The 26,949-nt window shown below is 44.6% G+C and overlaps 1 protein-coding gene across 7 annotated transcripts in view; it reads left to right on the forward strand.

Moving 5' to 3' along the window:
* Window positions 1-26,949, forward strand: part of PTPRG (protein tyrosine phosphatase receptor type G) — a 610,647-nt gene that overhangs the window by 110,917 nt on the left and 472,781 nt on the right. Inside the window, exon 1 of one of the 7 annotated variants that reach the window (XM_043550712.1) lies at window positions 20,234-20,311. The exons of the other annotated variants lie outside the window; for them this stretch is intronic. Within the exon in view, the coding sequence (XP_043406647.1) occupies window positions 20,266-20,311 (46 nt within the window). The 5' untranslated portion in view covers window positions 20,234-20,265. Of the gene's footprint in view, window positions 1-20,233; window positions 20,312-26,949 lie in introns of those variants that run through there. 7 annotated transcript variants of the gene reach the window in all.

The raw sequence follows: 26,949 nt of genomic DNA on the forward strand, positions 1-26,949 counted from the left end.
TCTGAGAAGTGACTTTCTAGAACATTCCAAGGTGCGTGTGGTGTTTTCTGGGGCTGCTGTTCTGACGTCTTCACACCATTTCAGACCATCAGGTAGTGATCTGGGGCATAAACCTTTCTTGGCATGGCAGATGGAGGCTTATTTTCAGAACCCACTAGCAGGTCAGAAGATGTCTGGAAAATTCGGTTGTGCAGTGGGAGCTTACAGGGCCAAAAAGACATCGCACATCTCCTGCTTCTAGGAAGGCTGTACACTAGTCCCATACAGCATATGGGGAAAAATGTATTTTAGGGGAGATGGGGATACTGGGGGGAGTCTGTCCAAGGGACAGCTGGAGGGCTCATCTCTAAATCCGCACCATTCAGTATTCTTCCATTACTGGCTTGCACTTTCTTGAGTCCGTTTCACTCCATGTTGTATAGCATTACTATATTTATGTGACCTAGTCTCCTCAGAGTGAATTATCATCAGGCTGTGCCACCCCTTTCAGGCAGAAGGAGGCAGTGTTGCCTAATAGAGCTTGCACTAGGACTCAGAATACCTGGGTTCTAATCCAGGCTCTGCCACTTCCCTCACTGTGCCTCGGTTTCTCCATCTGTATAATGAGGATAATGATATTGACCTCTTTCGTAAGTCACATTGAGCTCTACCAATGAAAGGCACTATATAAGAGCTAGGGGGTGGTGGCATTATAACTCTGAGGCATCCTTCAAGCCTTCTTACAGCATACAGTCATCAAGGGTAAAACTTTCAAAAGTGACTATGAGCAAGGTATTGATAATGGATAAGGCTAAGACTCTGTGACTTCTGCAGTGGCTGGTTCTGGCTCACGGGCTTCCTGAGCCGGCAGCAGCGGCAGTTTGGGTGTGTGAGAGGGGAGTGCAGGGGGCGCTTACCTTGGGGGCTCCCCAGATCCCACTGGCATAGCCCTGCAGCGCCCAGGCGGTGATGGGGGGCCTCCATCTCTGCTGTTACCTGTGCCTGCAGGCCCGCCCCTGCAGCTGCCATTGGCTGTTGTTCCCAGCTAATGGGAGCTGTGACAGCCAGCACTTGTTGCGGGAGCAGCGCACGGAGCCTGCTGGACCCTCTGCTGCCTAGGAGCTGCAAGGATGCTGAGCTGCGTAGGGAGCCCCTGCCGGCCCTGCCAACCCTCCCACCCCAGCACCAGCAGGGGTCCCGGGCCACCTCCACTAGCACCCCCGGATCCCCCCCTCCAGAGGACCCACGGCCCCCCCCCCCTCCAGTTTTAGTCATAGATATTTTTAGTAAAAGTCATGGACAGGTCACGGGCTGTGAATATTTGTTTACTGCCTGTGACCTGTCCATGACTTTTACTAAAAATACCTGTGACTAAAAAGTAGCCTTAATAATGGAGAGAAAGCTGCCGTGGCTTAGTGAGACAGAAAACACAAACTGTTTTCCCTTTGTGGGGTGGGACAAGCAGCCACGAAAAGAGCCGGGAGGTCTGCAGGACTGGAGTTGGGGCTAGGTCGCAGAGCATCACTGGGGGCTGCTTGGCCCTCTGCGTTCCGTGGCCTCCCCTCGGGGCACAGCAAGCTCTGGGGCTGTACGGCACTGGCTCCCATCTGTGGCTTCATGCTATTCCCCTTGTGCTCCTCCAGTGGGGTTAGGAGTGCAGATTAACAACTAGTGCTGTAAGAGAAGCATTTGGAGTCTCAGCCAAGTGATGTTTTTTCCATCAGCCTGGAAGTAGGAGAAGAGAAGGGTTTACAAAACTCCCACCCTTGACTTCCGGTCTCCCTTGAGCACGACTGTTCATCTCTTAAAAGAAAAGGAGTACCATGGCACCTTAGAGACTAACAAATTTATTTGAGCATAAGCTTTCATGAGCTACAGCTCACTTCATCGGATACATTCAGTGGAAAATACAGTGGGGAAATTTATATCCATAGAGAACATGAAACAATGGGTGTTACCATACACAAGGTAACGAGAGTGATCACTTAAGGTGAGCTATTACCGGGGTAGTGATAATCAAGGTGGGCCATTTCCAGCAGTTGGCAAGAACGTCTGAGGAAGAGTAGGTGGGGCGGGGGGGGAATAAACATGGGGAAATAGTTTTACTTTGTGTAATGACCCATCCGCTCCCAGTTTTTATTCAAGCCTAAGTTAATTGTATCCAGTTTGTAAATTAATTCCAATTCAGCAGTCTCTCGTTGGAGTCTGTTTTTGAAGTTTTTTTGTTGAAGAATTGCCACTTTTAGGTCTGTAATCGAGTGACCGAAGAGACTGAAGTGTTCTCCCACTGGTTTTTGAATGTTCATCTCTAGTTCTCCTCACTGAACAGTGGAGGGGCTAATTGCACCCACAAGTGGCTACTGTAAATGATCCACTTACTCAGCAAACATTATGCGTGGCATGCAAATTTCTGCCCTGCTGCTGCATGTATCAACCTGTAGTTCGGTGGGAGTTGTGTGGGCACCCAGGGCAGGAACTGGGGTAGGAGTTTATTATTGCATATTATTAAAATTAACATGACTGACGTCTCACCGTCTCAGGATCTATGCCTACCCTTTTTTGCATTTCAGTCTGTTTGCATAAGACTGGTTAGTTTCATTTCCTAGGTCGGGGTCAGCAGCCTTTCAGAATTGGTGTGCCGAGTCTTCATTCATTCACTCCAATTTAAGGTTTCACGTGCCAGTAATACATGTTAATGTTTTTAGAAGGTCTCTTTCTATAAGTCTTTAATATATAACTAAACTATTGTTGTATGTAAAGTAAATAAGGGCTTAAAAATGTTTAAGAAGCTTCATTTAAAATTAAATTAAAATGCAGAGCCCCCCGGACCAGTGGCCAGGACCCGGGCAGTGTGAGTGCCACTGAAAATCTGCTCGCATGCCGCCTATGGCACGCGTGCCATAGCTTGCCGACCCCTGTCCTAGGTCTTAGGCACTGGCATGCTGTTGCTGTAAAGGATTCACAGGACTGCAAGGAAAAGTTTAATTAAACAAAAAGTCTCTCCACTTTAAATTAAATTTTAAAATTAAGGAAGACATCTCTTCTCACCATTTAATCTCTCTTGTTTTTAATACAATTTATTATAAAATCATGAGTGTAATCCTATTAAAAGACTTGCAGCCAGTGCTAATTTATTGGAATTTTTCAAAAAGAATAATTTAGTGAGGGGAAAAATGAATGTAACGTACGCTTGAAACTTGTGGAAATTGCATCTTAAAGGGACACAGTCATTTGTTTTTTGTTTTTTTAAAATAAATCACATAGTTATATTTTAAAGAACTCCAGTTTCTGAAGGTGCGGTCTTTCACTATTTATGTCCTGATGCTTATATTTTTTTTAAAAGTCCTTTAAATATAAATATTAATGTTGAGAGCACAAAATAAGCAAATGGATTTTTGTTTCCTGTTACCTTTCAGTAGTTGTAATCTTTGGTGCTACTTGTAACTAATAGCAGGAACAAAATAATTAGACGTGATTTAATTAGACTGTGCTGCTTGACATTTTACCGAATACAAATAAACCTGTATCCATTATTTTAAAGTGGTTTAACATATAATTGTTGGCGCCTGGGTAATATTGGATTCTCAGTGCCCTCATCATTGTGGGTATGATCATCCCAAGTACTGAACATCCTTAGCTCCTGCTTCTTGCAGATAGAACCACTCCGCGTCGTGATGTGTCTGGCTGCTTTCTACCTCTCCATGCTCCCCCTTCCACTTTGCAGCCACACAGATGATAATGAACTGCTATTGATTGCACATTGCTTAGTGAACTAAAATTTTCAAATTAAATGTTTCCAAACTGATGTGAGGTTTGGTTCACTTCAATTAATGCCACTGTTCTGGAATGGAATGGCTGTAAATTGCACAAACAGCCTCTTGCTCAGGTTTTCTTTTCTTTTTTTTTTTTTCATTTAAACCTACGTACTTTCTTATGAGCAATCAGGTTATCTTTCAATTACTTTATGCAGTTTGCTGAACTTTTCCTTTCACTGGACTGTCAGTCCTTCTGCAGTGTCTCCTCCAGTCCCTTCCATTCAAGAGAGTACTTGCCTTCTCCTTTTCCCTCTGCCCACCTGGACCACCCCCAGGCCTGTGCTATCCCTGGGCCAGTAAGAGGACTAAGACTTCTTTCAGAGGGGGTGAGCATCCACAGATCCCATGTGAGCCAGAGGGAACTGTGGAAGCTCATCACTTCTGAAGATCAGGTTATGTTGTGGGTGTGAGGGGAGGGCATTAGAATGAAGGCCAGATATAGTCCATATGGACTAAGTGTTTCATGTAAATTCTTTGGATCAGGGACTGTAATAGAAATGTTACATAATGTTTTCCCTGACAGTACATTCACTTGAACTTGTGACCTCCTCATCACCCTTACCCAGGATTCAGTCGTGCCTCTCAGTCACAGATCCCTGATGGGGACCATGTGAAGCTGCATGGCCTCAAAGTGACTTCTGGGAGCAGCCAGCTACGTATGGGGGCCTGTACTAGCTGCTACCTTCCTTAAAGAGAGTGCACCTTGAGCTTGCCTATGGTGCAACCAGTTCTGCAAGCTAAAGCAGGGAATGGGTGGTAGCCTCCCCATTGATGCTTTTGGGGTAGTGTAAGCCTTTGGATTCACCCCTGTGGCGCCTCCTGCTGGTAATCATCAGGAATTAGCTCTTTTCCAGCAGAGTGCCCTCTGCAGGCTGGGGATCTGCCTTACCGCTGGCCCCCATGTCCCTTCCAGGACCCAGTGCCCCTTTCTCTGGTGTGCTGCCCCCTGGCAGTACCCCCACACTCTCAGGTTCTGGGTCTTCCCACCCAGGGGAGCTCCCACCCTCTAACCCCACCTCCCTTCAGTGTGGGCTACTGCCAGTCCCCACTTAGCCCCTTATATTGGGGGCAGACTGGAGTATATACGCCACTCATCCCAGGCAAGGGGGTATGGACCTGCTGCCTCTGCCTATCCATAGGCTGCCCCTCTGCAACCCTGCACCTATTCGGCCTGTAATCAGGCCTGCAGCCTGAGGCTTTCCAGGCCGGAGCTCCCAGCTCCTCTGGCCCTTCCCGAGTGCTGCTCCAATCTAGGTGCCCTGCTCGGCACCTTGCAGCCAGGCCCTTATTCCTCTACAGGCAGAGGGAGAGTGACTGGGCTCCTGGCTCACAGCCTCTTATAGGGGCCAGCTGGGTCTGATTGAGCTGGCCACAGCTGCGGCTGCTCCCTTCATCAGGCTGGGCTTTTCCCCACAGCCCCAGCCCTCTCCCCGGGCTGGCCTCAGCCCTTTCAGGGCCAAAGCAGGTAACCACCCTGCTAAATGGTAGCTAATGCCACCAGCCAGGGATGGTCTTGGCCTTCAGAGGAGTGTACAGTTTGCAGCAGTGACCTGGCCTTGGAACCAAAGCAGGGGCTGCTTACCTCCTTCTCCATCTGCCCCCGTATCCATGCGGTGGTTGTCCACAGTCTGACCCACAGGATGTGGCAGTAGCAACACTTTACCTTTCTGTGTAGCGTCACTTCAGGTAATGGGGCCAAAAGCCCTTTGCAGGTGAATATATAAGAGAATAATGCACAGCAGGGTGCAAGCACATCTGGGTTGGCGAGTTGGAGACAGGCAGACAACAACAAACCCCCATAGTGTGGGGAGGAGAAAATGTTATCCGAGGACCCTGGGGCACAACCCCTGCTCTTGCAAGAAATGCCATAGGAGCCGGCAGAATGTCTGCCTCTGCAACTGCCCTACTTTACCAAGGCTTCTTTCTCTCATACTTCCGGCCCTGGATTTGACCATGGTGGGAGTGTTGGGCTGCTCCTCTCCTATCCCTGCCACCAGTCCCTGCCTCCTCAGCCTTCCCACTCTTTCTTCTCATTTGAATGACACTGCATCTGACTCTTCTCTCCTTCCCCCTCCATATGTCGCTGTCTTCTACCATCCACACAACACCTTCCCATAAGGCTTCCTCTCTGATCTCTTCCTCCCCTCTTCGCTACCTCCTTTTGCCATCGCTGTGGACAACACCACTATCCTGCCTGTCACTCAGGCGCATAACTTGGTTCTCGTCAACTCAGACCTCTCTCTAGGTCCTCACATCCAGGCTGTGTCTAAGTCTTCCATGTGTTTTTTCTGTATAGCGTTTCTATGGCACAGCCTTTCCAGTGCATCCACACACCTGAAACTTTTGTTCAAGCTCATCATATCACGTCTCAATTACTGCACCATCCTTCTCTTTGGCCTTGACAAATTCGTCTTTCTTCACTCGTATCCATTCAGAAAGCTGCCACAAAGGTCAGGCTCCGCTTGTCTTCACTTCCAAGGCACTTCACGGCCTCCATGCTTCGGAGGAGCTCCCTATAAGCATCTACCAAGTTACCTCATTATCCGCCTCCCAAACTCTCCTCTTCCTTAATGCCTATAAAAAAACTTGACAACACTTAGACCATTGGTGTACTGTTTCCATTAGCTGTGATGCTGACCAATAACATCTCATTGTTCCCTTGTCTGTCTGTTCATCTGTTGTCTCCTGTCTTACACTTAGACTGTGAGCTCTTTGAGTCATGGACTGTCTTTTTATTCTGTGTTTCATAGATTCCAAGGCCAGAAGGGACAACTGTGAGCATCTAGCCTGACCTAGAACTTCCACAAAATAATTCCTAGAGCAGATCTTCTAGGAAACCAGCCAATCTTGATTTAAAAATTGTCTGTGATGGAAAATCCACCCACAGCCTTTCGAAATCTTTCCATGTCTTACTGTACAAAAATACACCTTATTTCCAGGGTGAATTTGTCTAGCTTCAATTTCCAGCCTTTGGATCATGTTAGACCTTTCCCTGTTCGACTGAAGAGCCCTTTGTTAAATATTTGTTCCTCCTGTAGGTTCTCATAGACTGTAATCATGTCACCCTGTAACCTCTTTGTTAAGCTAACTAGATTGAGTTCCTTTGTATCGTGCTCAGCACAATGGGGTCCTGGCTTATGACTAGGACTCAGAGGCACTACAGCAATACAAACAAATAATAATAATGAATAATGTCCGTTTTTTTCAGGTTTTCTCCAAATGACCCCCACCCCAGGCACACAGCAGGCAGGGCCTATCCATTAGAGCTGGCTGAAAAGGGGGAAAATATTTTGTGAAATATTTTATGGAAAATTTGTCTTGTTTTTGGGGGGGAAGTGTTGAATTTTTTTTTTAATTCTTCGACCAGCTGTTGTGTCCATCACAGAAGAATAAGGAGTTGAGCCATCCTTGCTGGGAGCAGAATTTAAAGTGCTAGCAAATCTAGTTAAATTGACTTCAAACCTGATGCCTCGCTCCCTAAGTGGTATCCCTTCAGGGTTGTAGTATAATAAGATGAATACTCCGTTGGGGCAGAGACCGTCTGTGCGTGCCTTGTGCAGCGCTCAGCATGTTGGTTACTTAGCATGCTATTACTTCATGCATATGTTTAGGGGTGTACAGCGCAAAACATTTTCCTGTAGCTTTAAAATCTATCACGTAGTGGTGGGACGATGTTTTACTGTAGTACACTATGATTTTTTACTGTTTAAAATCAAATTACTCATATGGTCAAAGCAAATCTGGTAAAGCCCACAATATAATATGCAGAATGTCAGGCAAATAAAAAACAGTAAAAACTTTTTTAAGACTTCTAAACTTCTTCAAGGAAAAATTGCGTTTGGTAGTCTGCACGGTGTCATTGTTTAAAAATTCTGCTTTACCGCAGCAAGCGCTGCATCTGTAGAAAGTTAAGAGGAATATGAATAGTGCTCTTACAAAACAATCACTGACATGCTGTCACTTTTTCATGCATTAGGGTTTTATTTAAAGAAAATCATTTACTTAAAATTATAATGGCTTTTTAAAGTTGGTTGTAGTAAAATTGAATAACTGTGGTGGTATCAAGTTAATAGCTGCTTTTTGGCCAACCTAGATTGTTGGATGTTCCCTACAAGATTCCTTTGTGGCAATGTATGAAAGGATTAATCTATTTTTAACACTGACACCAGATGTACAAGAGAGAGAAATATTGTTACAGCTTACCATGAACAGGCGTATGGAATACGAAAACAGCAACTGTGAAACCCACAAAAGCAAGGAACTTCCAAGTTAAGGTTGGCAGTGTCCTTACCTCCCCCTGCGGTGGGTAAGTAACATAACTCATATAACACAGTATGTAGGAACACTTAGCCCCGAGCAGTCACACGCGCGCAATAGATAGGTGAGCGTTTGCCAGCGAGGCACAGCAACACAAGTCTTAAGGGAAAGTTGGTTTTCTCTTTTTTTTTCCTGTTTTTTTTTTTTTTTGAGTAATTAAACTTTCCATGGATATTGAGGACCATTTGGGGGCCTCCTGAATCAAGTGGGGCTACAGTGCAAAGTCTTATTATAGTTAAATCTCGCCCCATCTGCTCTTGAGCCGAGAAACCTGCAGTCGTCAATCTTGCTCTCTGAAAGTTGGTGGAGTTCCTGGTGAAAAGGTTTCCTGTGTGCAAAAAGCTGGATCCACCAGCGCTTTTGGGGGGTTGTGCGACACAGAGGGCCCTGGCTATTTACCAGTGAACAGAGGCTTAAGAAAGTAACTATGTTCTTCAGACCGATGTGACTTGCACATTAAATGTGCTGGTGTTACATGGGCGTAGTTCTTTTGACACGTTTTTTCCGCAAGTGAATTAATTACTCATCATGCTCATCGTAATTGTCAGATGAATAGCCCTGGAAACTGAAAGCCCTCCACTCACTAGTTAAAGCATAGACAGCAGGAATGAGAACTTCTTCTCACTGCTAATCTGCCTCAGGCTGCTGCTTCTGGAGAGACCATTGCTTGGGAAGGGAAAGCAGTTTGGTCTCCATGAGTATGCAGCCACTGGTCTCTCTGGGAGCTGGCTAAGTGCTTGCTGGGGAGGAGCCTTTTTATGGTATAGATCCTGCCTGCGAGCATGTGGAATGCCACGACTCCCTGCCAAATGTTATTCAGACAGCACGACCTTTTTAGATACCGACCGAGAGCCGATTCACATAGTGATTGAAACATATGCCAGTCCCAAGCTCCTGTGTGTGCTAACTTCCTTCTCCCCTGGCACAAACCCCACTTCCACAACAAGCTTACGTTACTAGCTGCAAAGCAACCCCAACGCCAACTGAAAGCGTCCCTATATTGCCCATTTCCCCCCATCCCTTCTTTCTCTTTCGCTCTGTATGTGCCTTAGCAACCTTCCTGCCCATATCTTTCTTCACCACCATGTTCTGCCCTGCCAGGTTGCAGCTACCAGTCACTGAGTCCAAGATACTAATGTTAATTTAATAAAAACCAGTACCTTTATTGTTTTATACAGGCTCAGATGCAATTGACAAACTGTTCATCTAATAGATACGTTCCTATATCCCTGTTTTCAGCTGCCCCTCTGACTTAGGAAGGCCGCGTGGTCTAGTGATTAGAATACAGGACTGGGAGTCAAGATGATTTATTTCAGAGTAGCAGCCGTGTTAGTCTGTATCCGCAAAAAGAAAAGGAGGACTTGTGGCACCTTAGAGACTAACAAATTTATTTGAGCATAAGCTTTCGTGAGCTACAGCTCACTTTATCGGATTCAGTGGAACATACAATGGGGAGATTTATATACATAGAGAATATGAAACAATGGGTGTTACCGTACACACTGTAAGGAGAGTGATCCATGTCATTTACACAAAGTAAAACTATTTCCCCATGTTTATTTCCACCCCCCCCTCCCCCATTCCTCACATGTCCTTGTCAACTGCTGGAAATGGCCCACGTGGATTATCACTACAAAAGTTTTTTTTTTTCTCTCTCCTGCTGGTAATAGCTCACCTTACCTGATCACTCTCGTTACAGTGTGTATGGTAACACCCATTGTTTCATGTTCTCTGTGTATATAAAATCTCCCCACTGTATTTTCCACTGCATGCATCCGATGAAGTGAGCTGTAGCTGCTCATGAAAGCTTATGCTCACATAAAGATGATTTATGATTCTAGTTCCTGCCTCTGCCACCGATACCCTGTATTGACCTTGGGTTCTTCTTTGTGCCTGTTTCCCCCATATAGGCAATGTGGATAGTAATACTTATCCTTGTTCATTAATGTTTTCCAAGGGCTTTAGGATCCTTTAGTGGGAGGTGGTACGTGCTGGGTAAGTGCAAAGTGTTTTGTCCTTTAAACTTTTCTAAATGTGTTAAGCTCCTTTTTTCAAAGAAACGGCTTCGAACTGCGTTCAGCATTGCGATGGCAGTCTCTCCGAAGTCTGCATAAAGTAGCATTATTACCTCCAGTGCCTTGTGCATGCATCACGGGATGGCAGTTGGCGTTGGTCTTTTGGCAATGGCATCACACCATGAATTCTCTTCCAAATCATTATCCACCCTAACCCCCAGCCCTTTGTTGTTGCTGCTTTTGAAACAGCAGCATTCCACTTTATAGCTACACAGTGATTATTTCTCCCCAGGGGCATTACCGTACATTTATCTATAGGAGGTCATCTCACTCACATCTGCCCAGCTGTCTGAGCTTGCCAGATCACTTTATATTTTTGATGTATCCTCTCTAGTGTCTACTATTCCGCCTGGCTTGACATCACCCACAGATTTAATGAATGTGGAGTTAATATTGTCTTCCAGACTGTTATGTGAATGAAGGGGAAAGAACAGTCCAAGTCCTAAAATGGATCGTTGCAGGGACGCACTTGATACCGCCTTTCATTTTCAGACCGTGCTGTCGATCGCTATATAGCATTTCTACTTGGTTACAAAGCCGTTATTGTAACTGACATTGTTCTTGTCCATTTGGTTCCTCTGAGCCCCATTTCTGCCAATGGCCCCGCGATAGGCAGAATAATCTTCTAGCCAGCTCTGGCTCTGCAAGGTTCCTGAGGTGGTTAGAAAGGCTGCTGCAGAGCAAGGAAACTCCCTACCCACTCATGCTCCTGAGGAGGAGTGTCGTGTTCCTGGAGTTAGTCATATGTTCCTGGAGAACGCAATAAGTGAACTATTACTTTTGAACCCTGCTTCCCCCATGTGGCGTGATGCCCTGCTGCTGCTAGATTGCCAGAACTGAACCGTCCCCTAAATACAACATTAACAGTGAACAGAAAAGGTGAAGCTCAGAAGTACGCCAAACATCCCTATTAGCCAGCCTGTGAGGGGTGCATGGCACAACAGTGAGTTTTAATTGGGGAATTGCTCCCCTGGATTAGGTCTAGTATCTTGTCACATATCAGCTGTTGCAGAGGAAGGTGCAAAAAACCACATGGTGGAGAATTATGGAATAATCTGCCTAGGGGGGAGTTTCTTCCTAACTGCTGTCAGCCAGTGGTTATCTTTTCCCTGGAAAGAACAAGATCGTTTATCTGGAAGACTGACTGGTTGAAAAGGGAGAGAATTCTGAAAAGGTGGGATAATATTCCTAATGCCCCTCCACCCCAAGCCTGGTCAGCACAAACATTTGCCTTTAACTCAGTTTTCTATTGTTTTGGTCTTTGCATGTCATCTTTAAATAAAGAAGTCCATTGCTAGCAATATCTGTGTGTGCTACGTACTGCCAGCATAAAAGGATTAAGGTGCCATCACTATATGAAACATCAACACCATTAAATAAATTTTTAGGCATAGAAACACCAATGCCTATCAGTTGGACTCAATAACTTTTTTTAAAAAAGATTTTCTTTGCCTTTAATTTGTTCCCTTAGAGCATTTTGTGCCTTGTTGACCTTGAAACCTGACTGCAAATTACAAGAAAAATAACCTACAAAATATATTAGAACATTTTTATTCTCTGTCGTAACCATTCCCCTTTGGAGTTTGCAGCTCCAATGTTAGTGCCTGGAAACTAGAGTGAACCCAACTAGAGAGAGATTAATGTAGTTTTACTTCATTCACACAATTAGATAAATTGTAAAACTGGCAAGGTATGTAAACCTTGTAACCTGACAGGAACCTGGTAAAATCCCAATCATGGGCCTGTTGCTGATCTCATATCAATTTCATACCAAGGTGGGTCCATTGACTTAAGTGGAGCCACTCCTCATTTACAAGGAAGAAGGTAGGCTGTATTAGAGGAGTCCCTAAAATTACAGTAGTAATCCAACCATAATGGCTAGGAGACTCTTTGGGCTGGTCTACATGGTGTGGCAGTGCACACCAGAGGGGTATAGAGTGATCTAAAGTGTGGCCCTCTAACTGCCCCGCACAGAGCCTGATGGTGAGCTCTGAGAGGTTCCTAGTGCGTTTCAGAGGAGACTACATCAAAGCACCATCAAAACCTTTTACCGTGCGTCATCAAGATGTATGTGGGACCGTTGGAGCACTCCACAGCTTATTCCCCTCTGATATGCGTCGCCACACCATGTAGACAGCCCCTTTGAGAATTACCAAATTGTGGGTCAAATCCTGACCCTATTGAAGCCAATGGGACTTTTGTCATTGACTTAGACTCATAGATATTAAGGTCAGAAGGGACCATTATAATCATCTAGTCTGACCTCCTGCACAATGCAGGCCACAGAATCTCACCCACCCACTCCTGCAATAAACCTCTCACCTATGTCTGAGCTATTGGAAGTCCTCAAATCGTGGTTTAAAGACTTCAAGGAGCAGAGAATCCTCCAGCAAGTGACCCATGCCCCATTGCTGCATAGGAAGGCAAAAAACCCCCAGGGCCTCTTCCAATCTGTCCTGGAGGAAAATTCCTTCCCGACCCCAAATATGGCGATCAGCTGAACCCTGAGCATATGGGCAAGATTCACCTAGGAAAGAATTCTCTGTAGTAACTCAGATCCCACCACATCTAACAGTCCATCACAGGCCATTGGGCCTATTTACCATGAATAGATAAAGATCAATTAATTGCCAAAATCGTGTTATCCCATCATACCATCTCCTCCATAAACTTATCGAGTTTAATCTTGAAGCCAGATAGGTCTTTTGCCCCCACTGCTTCCCTTGGAAAGCTATTCCAGAACTTCACTCCTCTGATGGTTAGAAACCTTCGTCTAATTTCAAGTCTAAACTTCCCGATGGCCAGTTTATATCCATTTGTTCTTGTGTCCACATTGGTATGGAGCTTAAATAATTCCTCTCCCTCCCTGGTATTTATCCCTCTGATATATTTATAGAGAGCAATCATATCTCCCCTCAGCCTTCTTTTGGTTGGGCTAAACAAGCCAAGCTCCTTGAGTCTCCTTTCATAAGACAAGTTTTCCATTCCTTGGATCATCCTAGTAGCCCTTCTCTGTACCTGTTCCAGTTTGAATTCATCTTTCTTAAACATGGGAGACCAGAACTGCACACAGTATTCCAGATGAGGTCTGACCAGTGCCTTGTATAACAGTACTAAAACCTCCTTATCTCTCCTGGAAATACCTCTCCTGATGCATCCCAAGACCGCATTAGCTTTTTCCACGGCCATATCACATTGGCGGCTCAGAGTCATCCTGTGGTCAACCAATACTCCAAGGTCCTTCTCCTCCTCCGTTACTTCTAATTGATGCGTCCCCAGCTTATAACTAAAATTCTTGTTATTAATCCCTAAATGCATAACCTTACACTTCTCACTTTTCAATTTCATCCTATTACTATTACTCCAGTTTACAAGGTCATCCAGATCCTCCTGTAGGGTATCCCTGTCCTTCTCTGTATTGGCAATACCTCCCAGCTTTGTATCATCCGCAGACTTTATTAGCACACTCCCACTTTTTGTGCGGAGGTCAGTAATAAAAAGATTAAATAAGATTGGTCCCAAAACTGATCCTTGAGGAACTCCACTGGTAACCTCCCTCCAGCCTGACCCTTCAGTATGACCTGCTGTAGTCTCCCCTTTAACCAATTCTTTATCCACCTTTCAATTTTCATATTGATCCCCATCTTTTCCAAATTACCTAATAATTCCCCATGTGGCATGATATCAAACGCCTTACTGAAATCTAGGTAAATTAGATCCACTGCGTTTCCTTTGTCTAAAAAATCTGTTACTTTCCCAAAGAAGGAGATCAGGTTGGTTTGGTACGATCTACCTTTTGTAAAACCATGTTATATTTTGTCCCATTTACCACTGACTTCAATGTCTTTAACTACTTTCTCCTTCAAAATGTTTTCCAAGACCTTGCATACTAAAGGTGTCAAACTAACAGGCCTGTAGTTACCTGGATCCCTTTTTTTCCCTTTCTTAAACATAGGAACTATGTTAGCAATTCTCCAGTCATACGGTACAACCCCTGAGTTTACAGATTCAATAAAAATTCTTGCTAATGGGCTTGCAATTTCATGTGCCAATTCCTTTAATATTCTTGGATGAAGATTATCTGGGCCTCCCGATTTAGTCCCATTAAGCTGTTTGAGTTCTGCTTCTACCTCAGATATGGTAATATCGACCTCAATATCCTCATTCCCATTTGTCATGCTACCATTATCCTTAAGATCCTCATTAGCCTCATTAAAGACTGAGGCAAAGTATTTGTTTAGGTATTGGGCCATGCCTAGATTATCCTTGACCTCCACTCCATCCTCAGTGTTTAGCGGTCCCACTTCTTCTTTCTTTGTTTTCTTCTTATTTATATGGCTATAGAACCTTTTACTATTGGTTTTAATTCCCTTTGCAAGGTCCAACTCTACTTGACTTTTAGCCTTTCTCACTTTATCCCTACATGTTCTGACCTCTATAAGGTAGCTTTCCTTGCTGATCCCTCCCATCTTCCACACCCTGTATGCTTTCTGCTTTTTCTTAATCACCTCTCTGAGATGCTTGCTCATCCAGCCTGGTCTACAACTCCTGCCTATGAATTTTTTCCCTTTTCCTGGAATGCAGGCTTCTGATAGCTTCTGCAGCTTTGACTTGAAGTAATCCCAGGCCTCCTCTGCCTTTAGATCCATAAATTCTTCAGTCCAGTCCGCTTCCCTAACTAATTTCTTTAATTTTTGAAAGTCAGCCCTTTTGAAATCAAAAACCCTAGTCGCAGATTTATTTTTGTTTATCCTTCTGTTCAGTTTGAACTGAATTAGCTCATGATCACTTGAACCAAGGTTGTCCCCTACAACCATTTCTTCTGAGGTCCTCACTATTCACCAAAACCAAATCTAAAATGGCATCCCCGCTAGTCGGTTCAGCAACTACTTGATGAAGGAATCCATCAGCTTTCTCATCTAGGAGAATCTGAGCCCTATTATTATTACTAACGCTTGTCCTCCAGTCTATATCTGGGAAGTTAAAGTCACCCATGATCACGTAGTTTCTATAGTATTTACTTCATTAAAAACATTAAAGAGGGCTCTATCCATATTCAAATTAGATCCCAGCGGTCTATAGCACACCCCAAGCACTATCACAAAGGAGGCTCTAGTAGTTTTCTTCCCCAATGTGATTTTTGTCCAGATGGACTCTGTCTTATCCATTCCATCACTTCTTATTTCTTTACAGTCTACCTCATCACTGATAGACAATGCTACTCCACCACCTTTACCTTTATTTCTGTCTTTCCTAAGCAGCACATACCCTTCAATACCTGTAGTCCAGTCATGCCTACTATTCCACCATGTTTCTGTTTTCCCTGTAATATCTGGTTTCACTTCCTGCACCAGTAGCTCTAGTTCCTCCATTTTGTTACCTAGGCTCCTCGCATTGGTGTACAAACATCTTAATTTTTGCTGTTTGGCCTCGCTCACATTCTTTACCCGATTAGGCACGGACATTCTACAGCCAGTATGACCTATTAGACTGGTATGTACACTGCCCTTCCTCCTTATGTCCATTCTCCTACCCACTGCTGTATCCTTTCTTACTTTGTTTTCTTCCCTCTCAATGTTAAAATCCGGTGTGGAGATTACCTGGACATCTCCCAACCATCTCCCCCAAATTCCTAGTTTAAAGCTCTCTTAATCAGTTATGCCAGCCTCCATCCTAGAAGTCTATTTCCTTCCCTACTCAGATGAAGTCCATTCCGAGAGAACTGTCCTCTGTCCATGAATGCCTCCCAGTGGCCATACATCCCAAAGCCCTCCTTATAGCACCACTGCCTGAGCCATCTGTTGATAGTCATAATCTTGTCACACCTTTGTTGCCCTTCTCTAGGAAGAGGCAGAATCCCACTGAAGATCACCTGAGCCTCAATTTCCTTAAGTGTCTTCCCCAGCCTGGCATAGTCTCCCTTGATATGTTCCAGCGAGAATCTACCGGTGTCATTTGTTCCCACATGAAGGACGATCAGTAGATTCTTTCCCGTTCCCTTTAGGATCCTCTTCAACCTCAGGTTCACATCACATATCTTAGCACCTGGTAGAGAGCACACCCTTCTATTCTCTGGATCAGCTCTGGTTACAGGCCTGTCCATTCTTCTCAGTGAGGAATCCCCGATCACGTAGACCTGCCTTTTCCTGGTGGTGGTGCAATTCTCCGGTCTATCCCCTGTTCCCTCTGGCTGCAAGTCCTTTCCATTCCTATTCTCCCTTGTAATCCTCTTCAGCCCATCCTGTATTCTCCTGGGGCTCATATTTGGTGTAGTCTCCATTGACTCTTCCCCTTTTCCTATAGGACTAGCCACTCTTCTCTTCTTCCTTGCCCTTCCACCTTCAGTGACAACCTGCTGAGCCCCTTCTTCATTTTCCAACTCTGCAAACCTGTTCTTGAACTCTATTTCTCCTTCACTAGCCTGTCTTTTCCTCTGCCTGGTTCTCTTAGTCACATGCTTCCACTGTCCATTTTCTTCACCCAGCAGTCTTCCCTCAGAGTTCTTCAGTCCTGCTTCCATCTGCAAGTCTGAGCTTTTCCCTTCAGCAGCCTCATGTCTTTGCTCCATAATCCGCTTGAACCCCCTTCTAAACTCAACCAGACTTTCCACCTGCATCTTCAGTCCTCAGATCTTTTCTTCCATCAGCTCTATCAGAAGATACTTCATGCAGACGAAACTCTTTCCAGGTACCCCCTCCAGGATCATGTACGTACCGCAGCTTCCACATCCAGTCATCTTCATTGTGTCTTCCACTACTTGGATCACTACCGCTGCTGCCTCTGTATCTGTCATAGCCTTCCCACCTAAATCCTGTTAATCTGGGAAACACAGACCACACCAAAACATCACCACCGACAGCAAAAACAAATCCCAAACGAGCACCAGTGGGATCAGAACGTCACCCTTTGTGTATTAGCAGTTAAGGCCCTGATCCTTACACACATTCTTAGCTTTACTCATATGAGCAATACATGTGACTTCAGTGGGACTGATTAGATGAGTAAATGGGACTGTGGCTTACATAAAGGTGAGCTTGTGTGCGTTTTTCAGGAGCACAGTCCAAGTGAACAAATATGGGGCTCAAACCAGATTGTGATGCACTATCTACCTTAACTTCTTTTGACTGATGTAGCCTGGATTTAGTTAGGATACTTCTTGGTATATCACACCTGCGAGCGGGGGGGGGCAACCTGTGGCCCACGGGCCATAGGCGCCCTGTCAGGGTAGTCTGCTGGCAGGCCATGAGACAGTTTGTTGACATTGACCGTCTTCAGGCACAGCCGCTCACAGCTCCCAGTGGCTGCGGTTCGCCGTTCCCGGCCAATGGGAGCTGAGGGCAGCTGTGCCTGCGTACGGTCAGTGTAAACAAACTCTCGCGGCCGGCCAGCGGGTGACTCTGATGGGCTGCAGGTTGCCCACCACTGTTCTATAGTAAGTTTTGCAAATGGAATGAAAGTTTAGTAATACAAGACTGACTGTGCTTAGCTAGGACATTTTGCTGAGAAGAGGGGTTAAACTGCTGTGTAGTTTGGGGGCTGGGGTTTGTAGATTAGTGAAGTGGGAATCAGTGTGATTCTGTGGTATTCTGAAAACAAGGAAGTGAAGCCACAAAAAGCTTCATTGAGACCCCCGTAGATTGCTGTTCAGAGGTTGATCTTACAGTGCCATATGGGCCACAGCACCGTATTACTGCAGGCTGAGCTAAGGATAGAGCCCACACTTCCAACCTGAGCTTAGAGTTCCCTTACTTGGGTGTATTTGTCAAACTCTTTGCTCATGGTGGGACAAGAATGAAAATAAAATAATCCCCTTCTGCAGTCATTTGTTTACTTTATCTCTCTTCTGCATTAACCCAGCACTGACTTTGTCTATACTGAGGGAGAGAAAAGGTCAGCTTCCTTTCTATGTTAGCTTGCTCTCTTTGCATAAGAACATGAGAATGGTCTGACCCAGTATGGCCAGTAGTCCACTATCCTGTCTTTTGGCAGTGACTGGTGCCAGATGCTTTAGAGGGAATGACCAGAACAGGGCAATTTATCGAGTGAGCCATCCCCTGTTATCCTGTCCCGTCTTCTGGCAGTCAGAGATTTAGGGTCACCCAGAGCATGGGGTTGCATCCCTGACCTTCTTCGCTAATAGCCATTGTTGGACCTATTCTCCATGAACTTGTCTAATTCTTTTTTGAACCCAGTTATTCTTTTAACCTTCACAACATCCCCTGGCAACGAGTTCCACAGGTTGATTGTGCGTTGTGTGAAGAAGTGCTTCCTTTTGGGTTTTTTTTTTAAACCTGCTGCCTGTTAATGTCATTGGGTGACCCCTGGTTCTTACGTTTTGTGAAGGGGTAAATAACGCTTCCTTGCTCACTTTCTCCACAGCATTTGTGATTTGATGGACCTCTGTCCTATCCCTCCCTTAGTCGTTTCTTTTCTAAGCTGCACAGTCCCCGTGTTTTTAATCTCTTTTCATATGTGAAATACTCCTTATGCTGGCCTAAAACCTGCTGCCTATTGGCCCTGTTTCGAAGTCACACTTTTGTGTGTACATTGGGCAGTTACTAGCGTCATAACTGTAATGTCAGAAATGGGGTCTGATGACCCTACTGTAAGATCCGGTAGAGGGAGGCGATGGGCAGCCATTGGGATGACCCCTTTTGGGAAGCACAGATAAGGACAGTTAACAAAAGTTTAAAAAAACAAACACACCCCACCTGCGTTGGACACACAGGCCATGCGTTATTTGTGACTTCCAGTACTTCCATGTTTTGTGTGAGTGCCCAATCTGAGATTACTTAAAGGAGCCTGATTTTCAGGAAGGCCTAAGCGCTCGCCCTCTGAAAGTTACACCTCTTTAAGGTGTCTCAAGTTAGGCACCCGAAATACCTGGCTCTATTAGACATGCTTGGCCTGAAGATAAAGTGTGTTGAATACACAGGGGGGAAGGGGCAGGTAACAGCATAGTGGGATAGGTGTTTGCTCTGGATTTGGGTAAAACGAAGCTCTCCTGAGGATTTTGGCTTTGTCTGCAGCTTCTGGTGACTAGGGATGGTCTAAGGTCATAAAGCAAGTCCACTGGCAGAAGCCGGTCCCGGTGCAGAATCCCCCGGCGGGGTGGGAGGGTGGCTGTGGGGCTCCCTATGCAGCCAGTTGATTTTTTTGTCATTGGAAAAAGGCTGAAAATGAATTGTTTTTTGGCACCACTGGGTATCTGGCCAGCTTTGCTTATGTCTAATGCTAGTTCTGCAGGCGATTCCAATTATCTGATTTGGATCAGCGGCCCAAAATTACCAGCAATGCTGCATCTCACACAGCTGATGCCAACTGAGTTGTAAACCGCATAATACAAAACCAAATTCTTTGTAATCACGCAGCAGCCTCCCTGGACAAAACTGGCAGGCTCTCTCTCTCCCTGACCTCCCCAGGCTCCCTTTTTTAAAGTTCCCTTAATGGGGTCATTAGTATAACTTGAGGCTGCCTGGCTGACTCGCTAATGAGGCTCGGCTGCCTTCCCTCAGACCCAGACAGGCTTGGAGAGGGGTCCATAAAACCTGGCGATGATCATGGGGATTTGGATTCATTCTTCAAAATTCTGTGGGAGCTCATCTAATGTCCCTGGCAGTGGTTAGCGACCCTTACACACCCTGAGACCCACTCACGGATAAGTGGAGGCTACCCCTTTGCATAAGTTTGGGCGTCTCACTGCCCGGCAGTGGGGGACTTCCCTGTCAATCCTTGAAGGGCTCTACAGCCTGTCACAATATGCCTGCTTTTGTGTTGTGAAAATAGATTTTCAATGATTTGTTTACAGCAACCCTGATGTTTGTGGGAGTTGTGTTTTCCTGATACTGTGGGATACTGGAAAATGCATTAGAGTGAATTCGGTGGCTTCTAACTCACCAGGGTGCAAAGGGTTAATGCTCCTAGCAGCTGCTGCATTCCTCTTGCTTGGTACAGGGAGTTTTAATTCCACTGGTTAATTTATTTCCCCACAATGTGACACTGTGTTCCCTGAACTATTTTTCATCTTCAAATTGCAATCTGCCGGTTAGTTCCTGTAAGGCCTGCTGTGCTCTGCGTTTATGTTCCTGTTCTCAGCCGCTGCGCTGCAACCACATCATATATCAGGTACATAAGCAGCAGAAAGAATGAATAGATCTAAAGGTCCCATGCCATTTACATGAACAGATCTGTAGCTTATATTCACCCTAAGGGGATCTGCAGGGTGACTCTCATATGAGCGGTAGGGTCTGTATCGCTCAGCAGATTCACAGCTCAAGGGTGCCTTTTCTCCCACTGAGTCATAAGAGATTTATGAGCATAACTCCCCTTGTTCATTAATCGGAGTCATCCATTGGAGAATAGATTTAGTCTTTTATCGGAGAATCGGAGGAAAGTCACTGTGGTATAATCAAAGGAAGAAGTCTTTCTTGGAATATAATTTGTTGGTACCGTCTGACCACCATATGTCGTTCGACTTTCATCCTTTTTTGGCAAGATATAAAATCATCTGGACAAAAAGTGGGGCTCTGTGGTTGAGAAATCTATTTAAAAGCAATACAGTATTAAAATGGACTAGCTGTGCCTGAAATGTTTTGTAGATTTATTTGCTGTCAGAGGCTGATAAAATATTTGAGGAAAATGGCCTAGTTCTGTTTAGGCAGTTTCCTGTGAGAGGGACTAGAGAGATGGATTGAATCATTTTTTATTTTAATTGTACAAATATACTGTTAACCATTATAAATCTGTTTTCTATCAATTGTTCTCTCTTTTTATTTTTTTCCCTCCCTCTCTGGCCTATCATGCAGTGTTTATTTTAAGACATCATCTGGAATAGTAAACGCTTTTGCAGTTGAACATGTGGAAAAGCTCAGTCTTGTGGTGTCTACATCTTAACTGTCTCTCTAGCAGTATCTGATTGAAAGTAAAGCCAGTGCACCTAATTGAAGACGCTGGTTTTTATAACGAGGCTTGTTTCACAGATAGTTAACTGTCTTGGCTCACAGCCCTTAGCCCTGGTCTTGTGCATGTTCTTTTACCTTCTAAAATTTGTAAATCTTCTCTCTAGCTCAAAAACGATATAGTTTTGAATAAAATACCTTTTTGGTGCACACATAAAACACCCAAAACCCAACCCCACAACTCTTTTTGCAGCCTGAATTAACCAGAGGGCTAATTATTAACAGTCTGGATAACAAAGTCCCTTCATGGCTAAAACACTAACGAGATTTTTCTCTGTGCTCCTTAAGACTTCACATAATAATGGAGGGCCAAGTTCTTAATAGCCTAACTGTCAGGAATAGTCTTGAAGGGCTTATCTACATTACAAAAGTAGCACTGGTTTAACTAAACTGATTTAGCTAAAGTAGTGCAAGTCCCAAATGTAGACACACTTAGCTGATTTAATGCTTGCTTAAATCAGCTTGCGTGGGTAAATTACTGAATTAAGATAAACTGGTTTGTGTGTCTACATTGGGGTTTGCACCAGTTTAATCAGAACAATTTCATATTAATTGTCATAGCAGTGCACCTCTTCTAATGCCGACAAGGCCTAAAATAATCAGCTTTTAGCTCAGAATGTAGTTTGAGTTCATCTAACGTAATGTATGAATGATGAAATCATTAGTTATGAAATATCAGCCTTAAAGGGTTTTTTTTTCCTTACATGGATGACTGTTTCATATCATTTGAACACTAATGCCTAGAGTATAATCTCTCCAAATATTATAATAGTTTTATGTATAAGGTAGATGGGGTTAAATTCTGTATTTTCATGTGAACTCTGAATATCACTAGAGTATTCAGAAAGGAATTACCTTATTGTGCCTTAGAGGGTACTTATCAAATCCATTTTGTTGAAAACTTAATATACTGAGACAGAACAAATGGAAAGCTGATCGGAATATTAAATAAACAGCACAAAATTTCATTGCTTTAGCTGGTGGTAGAAGTGCGACACGGATTGATTCACTTTAGAATATTGTGTAGGATCTGAGACTTAGTACTGATTAAAATTAGAGGGAATTAGGGATGAGAGAGATTTCACCATGATATCTGTAGGGATCTTTACCTTCTTACAGCAAGTAGTTAAGATAGGAGCCAGTGCAAATCCATTGACTGCTGCTGCTGTTCCTGCTGATAGGTATCGATAGTTTAGCAGAAATCAGTAGAGTGGCTCTGGGTTTAATTTTACATCCATGCATCTGAGAGCCAAATTGGGCCCAATGTTTTTTAAATATGTATTTACAATTCTCAGACCACATATGCTGGCGTGCATAAAGGTGTGCATCTCTACCTTCAGCATTGGCCTGGTATATGTACAATCCTATGAGTACCCAGCACCCTTTGCAGTTGGACACTGGCTTTGTGTCTCCTTGTATCACAATCTCTCTCCCCTTCTGCATACAGTGATCCCCCCACTTCCTTCCTTTTTTCCTCTTGTGGTTTCCTTCCAGGGCAACTGGTGTGTTGTTTTTTTCTATCTGACCCTCCTGTCCACCCTCCTGCAACCTCAACCACTCCCAAGCTGCCTAGCTTCCCTAGTCCTCTTTGTATTGACCTCCGACTCCCATCTGCATTGCAGGGTCCAGTTCTTACTGAGTACAATGAGAAACAAGTTTGCTGCTCTCTGCTGCTGAACTGATTTGAACCTCAGAGCTCGTGAGTTCACCATCTCCCACCTGTGAAGGAATAATGGAAAACGCTAGTGATTAATGTTAATAACTTAGCTCCATTAATATTTACTTAGTGTTTTCCTGTTCTTGGATACACACAAGCTAATCGCCATCCATTTGACCAGACCATCTATCTGTCTGTATAGGTACTGAAATAACTCACATAACCATGATGTGCGAGTGCCTCAAAAACATTAATGAATATGTCCTCACACCATCTCTGGGAAGTAAGGAAGGATTACTAACTCCATTTTACACTTGGAGAATGGAGGCTTAGTGAGATTAATTACTTGCAGATCTACACTGCAAGAAAAGATCTGTAGCAACGAATCTCAGACCCTGGGCCAACTGAGTTTGGGCGTATGCTACGGGGCTAAAAATTAGCAGTGTAGATGTTCCTGCTCACGTTCTGAGACCCATCCCCTTTGCTGGGTTTCAGAGCCCAAGTGGGAATGCTTACACTGCTATTTTCAGCCCATCACATGAGCCCTGCAAGCCCAAGTCAGTTGACCTGGGCTCTGAGGGTATGTCTACTGTGACAGGGTCGGGCCAGATGGCTACAGGAGAGTAATAGAAGGCAGATATATTAGCCCCAGGTTAAGTAGGTCCCTTTTCCCTGGGTAAGGTAAGAGGGAAGATTCCAGAACAATCAGGAACCTTCTGGAGACAATTAAGCCAGACAGGCTGATTAGAACACCTGCAGCCAATCAAGAAGCTGCTAGAATCAATTAAGGCAGGCTAATCAGGGCACCTGGGTTTTAAAAAAGAGCTCACTTCTGTTTGTGGTGTGCGTGTAAGGAGCTGGGAGCAAGAGGCGCTGGTAGCTGAGAGTGAGAACGCATACTGTTGGAGGACTGAGGAGTACAAGCATTATCAGACACCAGGAGGAAGGTCCTATGGTGAGGATAAAGAAGGTGTTGGGAGGAGGCATGGGGAAGTAGCCCAGGGAGTTTTAGCTGTCGCACAGCTGTTCCAGGAGGCACTCTAGACAGCTGCATTCTACAGGGCCTTGGGCTGGAACCTGGAGTAGAGGGCGGGCCCGGGTTTCCCCCAAATCCTCCCAACTCCTGGTCAGACACAGGAGGAGTTGACCTGGACTGTGGGTTCACGAAAGCGGCCAAACTAAGGGCTGCCGTGAAGCTCCAAGGCGAGCAAATCTGCCAATAAGCGCAAGACCCACCAAGGTAGAGGAGGAACTTTGTCACAGTACACTGCGGTTGAAATCCTGCTGCTGGCCTGTGCCAGGTAACTCAAGCTAAGGGGTTGTTTAATTGTGATGTAGACATTTGGGCTCAGGCTGCCGCTGGAGCTCCAGGACCTTCCCACCTTACAGGGTCCTAGAAACTGAGCTCCAGCTGGAGCCCAAAGTCTACACCACAATTAAACAGCCCCTTAGTCCGAGCCCAAGTCACAGCCACTGGTTTTTAATTGCAGTGTAAACATACCTTGAGACTCATCACCGCGGCTTTTGTTTCATTGCATAATGTTTCGTTGCATAATGTGGCTGCTCACCTATTAAGAGTAAAGATAGATTTATAATTATAATTAGTGTCTATGTAGAAGACTAAAACTGCATATTTTCATAAGGATGTCAAATTTTTAGTTGCATAAATATGATGCTGACTTTAGCAAATGTTCAATTTTACATTAAAGTAAGAGATTTGTAAAGGCCTAGATTTACATAATTTAATTTTCTGCACAGAAGATACTGAAAATCAATAGCATGATTCATAGCCACACTGCAGAATTGCCACGCTGCCATTCTTTGATTGCTCAAGCTAAGAGTTCAAAGACTTCTACAATTAATTTTAAATGTTGTGTGCTGACTTGGAGTGTTTCCCTTTAGAATCCCTAAATTGTTTAGACCCAGTCTCTTTCCTGTTTTGCCGGTAGGGCCTATCCAGCGCCTGGTGGCTGTGGAATTAGTAGCAAAACTTTACCTCTGGTGGAAGTGGCTATGTAGCATCCTTCTTCTGGTGAAGAAATCCAGAGTTTTCTGGAAAATCAGCTGCCATCTTGTTTACTGTCTATAATTATTCTGTATCTGCATGCTCAATGAAGTTATGACTATCCAACTCCCCATTGTGGGGCATTAGATAACAACTAGTTGCAGTGTACTCGTCCCAGGACACATGGTTCAAAGTCAGAACTTCCTGAAGTTCTGAACCACCATGTTCTTTTCCTGTTCCCCCGGCTGCTGCCTCCTGCTGTCTCCAGTCCCCCACGTGCTTTGTCACATCTCTCCCTGTGGAGTTGCCTGTCCCTCTTCTGACTCCACATACTCCTTCTCCTTCACATTGCTATCTCCTGCTCTCCTGTCATCAGCGAGGAGGAGAGAAAGTAGACCCTCTCCCAGCAGACAGGAGAAAGGGGTATGGCATATTGAACCTGAGTCCTGCAGCATGGACCCTGATTTCTTATTTCTTTAAGTTAAAGCTTTCACGATTGGATCCTGCAAGTGAACCAGGAATTCGGCAGCTGCCTGAAATGTCAGGAAAAATACTCAAAATCAGAGGTTCTGATCAAATAACACAATCTGTCAAGACTGTTGTTCACATGGGCCGGGGGGAGCCCTACCGTATGTTTTTGGGAAATTCTTTTCTGACATCCACGCTGCTACAGAACTTCCAGTTTGCCACGAAATTTAGCATGGTTGTGCTGCAGAAATCACTTGGCCCTGCCATAGAATGAAGCTCTTTGCACTGCTTTGTAGGTGGGGCAGCTTAATACACCTGCTACTGAAATGTAGCAAGCTCCAAGTTGCCTTAGCACCAAGCTGGTGTTACTGAAGTATTATTTCAGTGGGAAGAATTGAACTGAACTGCCCATACTTGGTGTTCCATGAAGGTTTGTTACAAGCCCAGCCTTGCTATGCTTGGCTTGAGAGGTGATGGGCATACAACACCTGTGGTACGGCTACTGGAAGCAGTAACCTTTTGGACGCTTTACTGAAGTTAAGTGTTGGAATTGTTTAATTAGTACCTTCTTGATTAAATAACAGAACTGAGAACAGTCAGACTTAAATTGCTGTTGAGTCAGACTATGCTTTTCAAGTAATGCCCAGACAGTTCTCTTTGGAATTAAAAGGAGGTTTTATTTTTTGTGTTCTCTGCATTTATTATAAGATCTAGGTATGCAGATGCAGTGTATTGTGAAAGAAAATGGAATTCTCTGTCAGACTACCTTTCTGACATTTGTCAACTCATACAGCTCAGATTTGATTGTCACGTGTACAGAAGCAATACACAAAATCTTCCTGTATAAACTTGCCCTCTTGTGAAAGCTGAGCAATTCTTTAAAAGAAAGAAGCAGATGTTAACAGTAACAAGAAAAAAGCATGAAAGTACTCTGTGGCACAAAGTAGTGAGTATTCCCTCTTCTGTTTCGTTTGGTGGGTTCAAGTTCTTTACTTTATGAAAGCGAACCAGGTCAGTGGCTCCTTTTTAATGATGTTTTTGCTGCGTTGTGGTCTTGGGATTGTACACAAGGTGGCTGCCTGACATACCACCCCTTGCCTTGGCTGGAAGGCAGTGTCAATGTCCTCCATGCTGGATTGGATGGCATGAGCTGCTGAAGTGTGACTTCCCCTCAATGAAGTTCTCAAGCCTTCACCACTTTGGCCAATTAATCTCAGCCTCACCAAAGACCTCCACACAGTGGTAGAGAGGGTTCTTCTTTGTCGTAGGAGAGCTACCTGTTTGGGGATTTTTACATGTTGTTTCTGCTGTAGTGCTGTATCAAAAGCAGAAAGTTTATAGAATGTGCTGGACTCTGGCATGCGTGTTTCTCAAGAATCTGTCTACCTGCTGTTTTTCCGAGAGCAGTTATTGTTTTGTGTATGAATAGTAAAGCAAGTCCACACATACCCTTTGTGTGGCTAGATAGAAAGCCTATCGACAGCCTAAATGTCCTGGGCTAGACTCTCTGCTGGTGTCCGTCTGCTATTGATACCATGCATGATACTCTTTATGGATAAATACTCTGTAAGATGTGCTTGGTGTTGTGAGTTTGTCAAGTCTGAGGTGAGAGTTGTTGGCAAAGAACAGGGGACTCTTTGCCTAGGAGCCTCTGTGTCACAGTAAACCACTGTTG

The sequence above is a fragment of the Chelonia mydas genome, chromosome 7, assembly GCF_015237465.2.
Source record: "Chelonia mydas isolate rCheMyd1 chromosome 7, rCheMyd1.pri.v2, whole genome shotgun sequence".
In the NCBI taxonomy this organism is placed as follows: Eukaryota; Metazoa; Chordata; order Testudines; family Cheloniidae; genus Chelonia; species Chelonia mydas.